The sequence below is a fragment of the Castor canadensis genome, chromosome 5 (assembly GCF_047511655.1).
Source record: "Castor canadensis chromosome 5, mCasCan1.hap1v2, whole genome shotgun sequence".
Lineage (NCBI taxonomy): Eukaryota > Metazoa > Chordata > Mammalia > Rodentia > Castoridae > Castor > Castor canadensis.
This window is the reverse complement of record NC_133390.1, coordinates 47,571,249-47,582,184: the sequence shown is the minus strand read 5'-3', so window position 1 is coordinate 47,582,184 and position 10,936 is coordinate 47,571,249. Positions and strand designations below refer to the sequence as shown.

Below are 10,936 nucleotides of genomic sequence, written 5' to 3'. Positions count from 1 at the left end.
GTGGCTAAATAGCCTGGGACACTGCTGCAACCTGACATTTGCCTTCTGGGAATTTAGCTGTGACCTCAGAGCATCAAGGGAGAAGGAAGAAGGAGGAATTTTCATGTTATATTAGTACTCTTTGATCCAGAAGATAGTAATTAAAATGACAAATGTTTTATTATTTAATAGGATAGAAAGACTTGTAGGATGTAAATGATGTATTCTTGCACTTAGAATGGTACTTACACATAGCAGGATCTCCAAAAAAATATATGGTGACTAAATAATTGGAAAGTAAATATTTTACGATGTCATGTTGAGATCATTAGATTCCATTCCCCCGTACAACTTTGCAATTTTCACAAAAAAGGATTTTTGTTTTATAGATAAGCCCTGTTCATGTCTCTATATAATATACCCAGTGTTGGTCCCCTTCCTCACAAATTTTGCCTAACTCACTGATATCCAAGCTCCTCAAATTCCATATTAGCTTTGGCTATTTGTTTACAACTTTGTTATTGAAACAATGCATATACACATGGGGATAGATAAAAATCTTTCAAGTTAACTTGAATAAGGATAGTGAGTGTTCAACTATTAAACTCCATAACAATTTAAATGTGGAGATACAATATTAATTTTTATTTGATCCCTTCATTTCTTCTCTAGCTCTATTCAAACTATAGTATTTACCTCTAATGCTAAGAAAACGGCTTTCTCAAAATTCACATGCCATAACATTGATGCTGTTCGTTTTAAGTGAACTTGTTGGATGAAGCTTCACAGGTCTTAAACCTTTTCAGCTCTCCTAAAATGCTCATACTCTAAACTGTCATAGTGGTATGCTTATAAAAGTTTATGTGATGCTACTTTATATTTCTAACTAAGTTTGTGGTTGTCTTTTGGGTACTGAACATCCCTGAAAACTGACAAAGACCATGAGCTTGGCAACATATTAAGCTGTTGGTTGAATCATTTCAAAGTTTTATATGAATTTTTGTTATTTTGTGTTAAATCTATCACAGATATCTCTTTTAAATATACTTACCACCCACATACTACTGCTTAATTTGAATGTGTTATGGTATGTTAATATTTTACATATGATTTTTGTACTTCTGAGTAATTTCATATGAAAGTTGTGCTGTGTCTAAATCACTAAGCTACAGTGGATTTCTCTCTTTTAAACTTCCTTTAGGATATTTTTCATCAGAATTTTGTGCAAAACACTTTTTACTTCCTTATTTCTTAGACTATAAATGAAAGGGTTCAGTAAGGGAACTACTGTTGTAAACAAAATAGCAGCTGGTATCTCTTTATTTCCTTCTTCTGATAAATTGGGTGTAATGTATATGAAGAAAATAGACCCATAGAATAATGAAACTGATAAAAAGTGAGATGCACAGGTGGAAAAGGCTTTAACTCTTCCCTCTTTGGAATTCATTTTGAAAATTGTAAAAACAATGTACACATAAGAAATTAAGACAGTTCCTATTGTGAAAAGTTGAAGTGAACCTGCAAAAACAAATAGCACCAGTTCATTGATATAAGGGTCAACACAGGACAGTCTGTACAAGGGTAGAATATCACAGTAAAAGTGGTTGATGTGATTAGGCCCACAGAATGTTAACCTAAATTGTAGCCCAACATGAATCATGGAATGCAGGTTTCCGGCTATGAAAGCCCCTGTGGTCATCTGAATGCAGAGTTTCTTGGAAATCCTGGTGTGGTACTGCAGTGGGCTGCATATGGCCACATAGCGGTCATAGGCCATGGCTGAAAGAAGAAAGCAGTCTGAAGTTTCAATGGTGCAGAGAAAATAAAATTGTGCCATACATTCATAGAGGGAAATCCTTTTGTCCTCAGAAAAGAAGTTTCCTAACATTTTAGGAGTAATAGCACAGGCACAGCAAGAATCCACAAGAGCCAAGTCACCTAGAAAGATGTACATAGGTGTGTGAAGAGACCGTTCTTTTGAAATTAGTATCAACAGACCAATATTCCCTACCATGGTGATCAGATAAATGACAAAGAACACTGTGAACAGAAGGGTCCTCATGTCTGGGTGATCTGAGAATCCTGTGAGGATGAACTCATTTTTCATGGTATAATTTTTATCAACCATTCCTGACTTCCCTGAAAAAACAAATGATGAGAAAAAAGGTGGGAATATATCACATCCCAAATACATTTAAGTTCTCTTTGGCTCAAAGGAAGATGAGAAATTTCTCCTATTTACCCATGTGTCACCTTAACTTTAGTGTATTACCAATTCTGGAGGAGAATCAATCTTCATAGGATATTTCATTTTATTTTTTCATTGCCTGTTATTGAACCCCAGCCGTTGTGCATGCTATATCCCTAATCTGCTAGGCTATTATGTTTTTACTTGTTTATTAAACATTTTCCATCATATTTTCAAGTAAACTTCAGATTATATACAGAAAGATGGCTTTTGCATTCTTGAGAGAAATATTCAGGGCAAAAATTGCTTTGTATAAGTAAAGCTGACTCATAATTAGTAGGCAGTTAGTATCAGAGCTTCAAAACAATTCAATGGCTGTATAAAAATGTGAGAATGTTGTTTAAAAGGCTATTGTTACCCAAGAACGTTCATAGCAACACTATACATAATATCTAAAAGGTAGAAACAACCCAAGTGCTCATGGACAGATGAATGAATAAAGTGTATTGCATATGTAAAGTGGAATATTCCTCATTCTTAGAAAGAAATGAAATTTTGACATCTTACAAAACTGATAGTCATTTATCCTAAGTGAAATAAAACAGACAGTAATGACAACCCTTGAATGATTTCACATACATGAGGTACCTAGAGTATTCAAATGAGTAGAGATAGAATATAAAATGGTAATTATGTGGGATTCAGGCATAGGAGAGCTGTGGTTTGATGGGTACTACTTTCTGTTTGGGAAGATGAAGAAGTTCTGGAGATGAGTAAAACAATACAAGTGCATCCAATACCACTGAACTACACCTGTTAAATGTCACCACAATGGTAAATTATATGTTATAGGTAATGGACTAACATAGGATAAAATTTAAAAGGTGTTTTTATTTCTCTGTTCTTAGTAATTTTCTATCTATAATGCTATTGGAGTATACATTTAAAAATAACATGATTTAGGGAAAAGGGGATTATTTGCCAAATAGTTACCACTGGAGATGGGGAGGGAAAGGGTATTCATGGATACAAAAAGGAGTGTGGAGGAAGTGACAGGCAGACAAACAGCTGTTCTAAACTGTCCAAATGATTTACAACACCATTTATACGTGCCATGTAAACTTATTCATAAGTTCATGTGTATAAAGAAATTTAAATGCAAAGAAATGTGAGAAATTCTAAAGTTTAAAAATTGATAAATTCACACGTTTCAAAAATCACGAATAAAATCAAATATCAAGCACAAAATTTTGAGATTGTTTGTAATAAAAAGAATGTTCTCCTAGCTTTTTTTTAATGAAAGGCTTATAAAAATCAGCAGTAATAATTAGTACAAAGCAGGTAAATGGCAAGAACAGAAAGCCCTCAAAATAGATGCATTTTTAAATAAATCAAGAATGTTTGACTTCACTACTAAAAATAACATTACATGAAACAATGTAAGTCAAAATATGCAATATAAGTCAATGTTGTCAACATAACAAGGTGTACAGCTGGCACAGTGGCTCAAGTAGTAGAGCACTTGTCTAGCAAGTGTGAGGCACTGAGTTCAAACCCCAATGCCAACAACAGCAAGAAGAAACAAAATAAAAAGTTTTTTTAAAAAGATGATAATTTCTGATGCACTCTACAATATAGTGAAATGGAAATGAAATTGAATTCCTGGTTGTAAGTTGTTGGGATCATTAGAAAATTATCTAGTAGTGAGTTAATGAAACCTTGAATGTTTATATCCTTTAAATAATAATTATAAATCTATCAGAAAGAAATAATTAGAATCTTAGGCAAAGGTTTACATATAATTTTGTCCATTGGAGTTTCATTTACCAAGGTGAAAATTGTAAAGCAACAAAGTAGTATTATCAAATAAAGATAATCATATATGATGGTATGTTGTACAATCATTGAAAATTATACTAGAATATTTATTGCACTGATATAATAGACACAAGTATGTGGAAAAGAAAATAGAAAGATTTATATGCAGAATAGTACTAATTTCCAAATAAATGCATACAACATAAATTTATACTGCATAATAAAAATATAGCTCATTCCTTATATTTCTACCTATTTCAAAGTCTTTAGATTGATTATTACTCTTACAACCAGATACATAAATTTTTGTTAAATAAATTAAATAACATGTTCTGTTGTATAGTTTGAATAGTCCACAACAATCATTGGGGTCCCAACTAATATTTTCTTCACTTTACAATTCTAAAATAGATAAAGTCAAAATGCATTTTTTGATGATATGCCTGTTATGATAAATGCATGAACAGACATAATAATTTACTGGCAATAATACATGCATCTTAAGCCATTTAAAATTTGTTGTAATGCATTGGTAAGGTCATTTGGCTCTATGGAAAGCAATATCTTTCTAATGTCAACTTTCACTCTTTCTAATGTTGGGTATTTCCATGTTATTTGTAGATTCTATGTTGTTTACATTATTAATATTTCAGGATATTTAAAAGAGTTCTTATCTATTGGGGAACATTTTATTATGATATAAATTAACTAATTCCAGTTACTTTGAAAATCACTCATTCATTGGTGTGATATTTATTGAGTACATGCTCTATGCTACATATTTTATTCAGATGGTTAGTCCTTCCCACTCCCAATATTTGTAGATTAACAATTTTCTGGATAGTCACCTACGATGACTGTACTCTAAATTTCAGAAACAGGAAAAATGTTTTGGAGAGACATAAAAAAGGTCTTTGGGTTCCTGAAAATATTGCTGACTTAAATCTCAGATTACTTGGGAATGAAGCCATTAAGAACACTACTAAAAAGAGAACTTTTTTAACATATGCAATTTGAATATTGTACACATTAAATGTGTAATTCTTGCCAGCTAGAAATTATGTAGCATAATGAGATTTTCTTCAAATTTACTGGTGGATTATAATTGATCAAACAGAAGTTATGTTTTACTTTGACATTTTATTTTCTAAGACTCAAGAGAAGCTAGAATGCTTCTTAAAATTAAATTGAAAGTTTAAATGACTTGCTTGAAATTATAGTAATTTCTCAAATAATTTGTTTAATATATATAGTGAATGCCACCACATACACACACACACACACACACACACACACACCCTATGTTCTGTTTCTTTGCAGATACTAATAATCCATCTCATCAAATTGCAAGTTTTATGACAAACCACATTATTCAGAGAAGTTTTAAAAATTTTACTAATGAATTACATTACAACTAAAAAGTGTGCTCTTACATATTTGATGCTTTTGGTAAATTTAGGCTCTTGTTGAAGTCAGAAGTAATATAAGCAAATGACTTTCTTTTGTGTAGTGCATTCAAATACACAATAGACTTTTGAGTAAGGGAAGACTTCAAGAGTTTTAGAAAAGAAATTGAAAATTTAGTATTGCAACCCCCCCCCCCAAATACCATAGAGAAATAAATGCTTCAGGGTATTAATATTTTTAGCAGAAATACATTTTAAACTCTTTCTCACCTTGGTTTACCTAATGATACTTCATAAAGCCAGTTGTTTGTCTGATGTTAGGTTTTAAAGCAGGTCCACACATACAAGTCTTCAGTAGAAGACTATTTTTTCACAGATGTCAATGATAACATTTATTTCAGTGGTATGGAATGTTTCACATATTCAAAAGAATTCCAAGGGGATTTACTTGGCATTGACATCAGAGTGCAGCCTGAGAGACCCAAACTTCTGAACATCCCAGACCTACTAAATTGGAACAATAAGTGTGTCCTTTGAGACCTGAAGAGTAAGGCACATGGGCATGTCTAACCAAATTCTTTTTTTAAATTTTCATTTGACTTTGTACCATTTATCCTTATCAGCAATATGAATATAAAATACCAAGTAAGATGGAAAAATTCCCACTGGATCTGTTAGTAAAGGCTTCATAAGTGGGAACTGAGTTAGAATTGGTTGCTACAGAGGGGTAAAGGTGTGGTATGAACAGAGGTCAGAAAGTAGCACCTTTTTCATCTCTTTCTAAAGCAAAATACAAAATTTCTAGAATATTTCTTTGAAGTTATATTGTAATATCCTGAATCATAGTTACTAAAACAACGATTCTTAATCGAAGAAACAGTTTCTTGTAAGCATTTCCTCAAAATCCTTTTTTACCTGTACTCTCCCAACATTCAGTGTCACAACTTCTTAGCTTGAAAATTCTCATCTCAATTTGTTTGGTTAATTACTGTGGTAGTCAGCTTTCCATCATTATAACAAATACTTGAGATAAATGTTTATTTTGATTCACAGTTTTGTAGGTTTCAGTTCATGACCTGTGGGCGCTGTTGCTTTGAGCCTGTGGTGATGCAGCACATCATGGCAGAAACATGCAGCACAGCTAAAGCACTCACCTGATGACTGGGATACAAAAGAGAGGAACAGGAAGGAGCTGTGCTCACACCATTCCTCCAATGACATGAAGACTTTCCATAGGACCACCTCTTAAATGTTCCACCATCTCTCAATACTTCACTTTTTCTTACAAGTTTATGAAACTTTTTGTGTTCACTTAAAAAATATGAGAAGTCCACATATTCAGAATCACAAATTAACTACCAGTTTTGTGCCATTTATCCATGCAATTATAAAATAGAACAATATCGTGCCTACTCTGCCATCACATTATACTGTCTACTTTCATGGAGTTTCAATTCTGTTAGAAGAAATAGGGAAGCAGATACAGATAAATACATAACAAATGAAAAAAACTAATTCTATGGTAAATGTAACAAAGGGTCATGTGACAGAGAAGCACTTGGAGCTGTTTTAGATACAGTGAATGGAAAAGGCTTATAGGAAAAATCGAGTAGTTAAACTGAGATACTAAGTTGCAAAAAAGCAGTCATAGTAGACTGGGGAAGAGCATTGTAGGTACAGAGGAGGAAGTAAAATTCCCTATAGAAAGAAGCTATGTGTATGTGTAAAATCCATCAAGGCTGGGGAAAGCAGTTCATGATGGGATTGAAGACTTGATCTCAAAAGTTTTTTTTAACATGAAACACGTACTATTTCCAAGAAATGGGAAGCTCTGGGAGGATATATTAATTTCTTATTGCTGCTAAAACAAATTACCACAAATGTAGTAGCTTAAAGCAACCCAAATTTATTACCTCACTGCTCTGAAAGTTGTAAGTCTGAAAAGACTACTAATGGGCCAAAGTGAAAGTGTGAACAGGGCTTGTTCTGGTGGAGTCTGTGGGGAGAATCCCTTTCCATGATTTTTCCAGGGTTGAGTCCAGCCCCATTCTTTGGCTCATGTCCTCCTTCTATCTTAAAGATGCTAAGTTACATGTTTTTCACATTGTATTGCTCTATTCCAAATCAACTGCTTCTGTTTGCCTTATTTTACGTTATATTGGACCAACCTGGATAATTCCCTTATTTTAAGGTCAGTAGATTAGTCACCTTAATCTGTAACCTTTATTCCCTCATGTCATGTAAGCATATTCACAGCTTCCATGGAATAATATGATCTAGTGGCCACTATTCTGCATGTCAAGTGAGAGGTTGTTTAAAGCACACAAGTGGTACTATCAGATTTACTTTTTTAAAGAGACATTTTATATATTGTTCAGAAAACAGGGAAAATGGGAAGATCAGCTACTAGGATACAATGGGATTTCAGTTTTAAGGTTATAATAGTGTATATGTAAATTGACAAATGGATTTGGGTTATGATGTAGAGGATTATTCAGTAGGTTTTGTTGATGATTTGGATTTGAGAAGAAGATGTGAATCAGATATAAGAAGCTGGCAATGATGACGTTTAGGTCTTTTTTCTTTAAGCAATTGAGTGCAAGATGGTAACATTTATGGAATCAGAGGAGATTGGAAGAGGAATACTCTCTTAAAGAAGTGTGAAGAGAAAAAGTTCATTTTTTTAAGATGGCATTTTGGTGACACCCAATACTTCCCTGTGTCTCCACAGGTTTGGATAAAACCTCAGGTATGTGGCTGCAAGGAGAGGTGGGCAAATTAGTATGCTAGATAAGAAGGTATAAGAACAGATAGTATCTAGAGAGAGCTGGATGGAAGGCTAAGAGCAGATTGGTCAGGGCTTCTCTAGGCCACCAAACAGAAGTCAACCAGCATTTGTGTGCCACCACCTGGACCAGAAAGAACATAAGAGAAATGAACCAAGTGGATGAGTTGGTTTGAATCCTGAGGGTTACTGCACTGGCCAGCTCAGCGATCTTTTGGGTAAATGGGTTGATAAAGGCTCTCAGACCAGACCCCAGACCTTCAGTGAAGAGGGTGAACCTGTGAGAAATTCACTACAACCATTGTTAATGTTAATCACGCTGGTGCAGCCTGTGATCAGAAGACTTTCAAATCCTTTGTGTCCCCTTGGAAGAATCCATCTCAGGACATGTAGGTGTAAAGGGTTTTTATTAAAATTTAGGGAAGAGAAATACAAAAGGGAGCATGGTGGGTGAAGTGGAGTCTGCCACCAGAGAAAACGTGCTTTTCTTTCTCAGGTACTTTTAAAACTTATGATAATCTATGGACAGGAGGAAACAGGTGATTCCCATCCACTAATAAATGAGTGGGGAGAGGCATGAGTGGTTCCTGGCCAGGTGAGGATGGTCTGGGTTAGACATTGCACCCTACATATACTTATGAGTCCTGAACTTTCCCTACTTCTAGCCCACCTCAGATTTCCTCTGCCCCCACAAAGAGACAAGATTCCGAAAAAAGTCTTTTTGAGGTTGCTGAGGGGCTGAAGTTCTCTTTTCTTCTGAATCTACTTTGAGCTGACAAGGGGCAGTAGACCCTACCTTTAAGGAGAAATTCTCTCTCCATTTCTTTCCATTGGGGCTCATTTGGACACAAGGTGTCTGAATTATTGTTCAGCACAGTCAAGGTCCCCATGGAGACTTGGGTTGCTCATGGAGATGTTGTTTGTCTGTAAAGATTGATAGCCCTGTTGTCTCAAGATTTGAGTCCTAAAGGCTTTTATTCTGGAAGAGATAAATTTGGTTTAGAAGCTATGATCTCAATATGGGTATTGATGGGATCATCAGAATGGACTCTGCCAGGTAGAAAAAACAAAGAACCTAACTTTTCATTTTGAAAAAAATGATAGTCTTATGTTTTTTTTTTTAAGGTATTTATACCTGTAGCTATTTTTAACCTTTCGTTGGCCCTCTATTTGGATTTCCACTATACTGGGCAGTTGTACATTAGGGACCAGGTGCACCAGGGGGCAGGTGTCAGTCCAATTAGAGGTTAAACAGTGAGTCAGTTCTATACAGAAAGAAGACTCACAGCATCCCTAAGCAGAAGTTCAGTACCATTTGAAGTTATATTGCCTTTGTTTAAACAGAAGACCTTGGCCAAAGACATAAGTTTGCCCTTTGCCAGAAGCCTAGAAGGCTTAAATATTCAAGCACATGTATAAAAGCCTTAAAAAATCTTTTGGTATTGGTTACTTTTAGAGGTCTTGTATAATTGACTCCATCTAGATCTGGAGAAGTCCCCTCATTTGTGTTGTCCTTTTGAACTGCCTTGGGTGGCTGAATACCACTTGTTTCTCTAAGAAGTTGAGAGATGCTGACAGCTTAGGGATCATGTCCTTTTAAACTGTTTCTCTGAACAGCTGTCTCTAAAGATTTTGCCAATTTGGCAGTTTTGTCCACTGGAGCCAGGAGCAGCTTCTCCCAGGATGTCCATAAAGTCAGATTTTGTCTCACAGAGGAGGCGAAGTAAGATATTGAATAGATCAGAAGTCAGTGCCAATGTGACCTTTTTGGCCAAATTAAGCAGCATAAAGATTTATTAAAAAATTGGCTATTAGGATGGGCTCAATTAAATCTAATTGCCTGCCCCATAGGGGATGTACTGACACCTTTAAATTATTGTAAAGTGTCAGTAGACAACAGTTATTAAGTTTTACAAGGAAAATACAAAACAACACTAATACTTAAGAATGCATGTCCTGGTTGAAAGATAAGCAAAGTCATTTTCCTTGGGCTTGTCTGTAAAAATTTTAGAAGGATTAAAACTGTAATGATAAAACTTAGAGTAACCATGGTTAATCACAGTTTAAACCTTGAGTTTTGGTTAGGTAAAGTAACAAGTTAGTGTTTGTCAGTACACTAACAAACTGACAAATATAGTCAGTACAGTATAGACAATTAAAAAAATCTTAAATTATCTAATGGTTAGAAGGCAGTGTTGGTAACTTGAAATAGTCTCTGTTTTAATGTTCAATTGTTATCATAGAACTGGAGGTTTGGCTCAAGTGGTAGAACACCTGATGTGCAAACATAAAGCTCTGAGTTCCAACCCTGGTTCCACCAACAAAAAAAAAAAAAAAAAAAAGAAAGAAAAAAATTGTATATCATTGTTCTTCTTTGCTTATCCTCCCTGATCATTTCTTAGCAAAAATTTTCATTAGCTTTCAGCTTAAATTGGTGGAGCTAGTTATTGTATGTCTGGAATTTGATCTGCAATGTTCATGATGACAACTTCACTTATTGTTAGCTCCTAAAGAGAACCTAGACATTTGGCCTTATTATAATCATATTTTAATTAGCTCAGATAAAGCCATATAAATAAAAGCATTCGGAAGAAAACATCATTTTATATAAATAGTAATGTTTGCCTAAACATGTCAGAAATGTCACTTGTGGTAGGCAATACAGTTGTGCAGTATAATATCAGTTATTAAAATAGAACTGTCTGCAGTGACTTGATGTTTACAATTCTAAATTCTGTAAAACCCTGTGGAATCATCTGA

General features: G+C 34.5%; 1 protein-coding gene across 1 annotated transcript; it reads right to left on the bottom strand.

The window, feature by feature from the left end:
- Positions 1 to 1,165: 1,165 nt before the first annotated feature.
- LOC109698530 (olfactory receptor 5K1-like) lies at positions 1,166 to 2,107 on the bottom strand. Its single transcript, XM_020182816.2, has one exon. It carries the CDS (start codon positions 2,105 to 2,107, stop codon positions 1,166 to 1,168), a length of 942 nt encoding a protein of 313 aa, XP_020038405.1.
- Between the last annotated feature and the right edge of the window lie 8,829 nt (positions 2,108 to 10,936).

Coding starts and splice junctions, on each gene's coding strand:
- LOC109698530 (XM_020182816.2), bottom strand. CDS start 2,107: ATGGTTGATAAAAATTATACCATGAAAAATGAGTTCATCCTCACAGGA.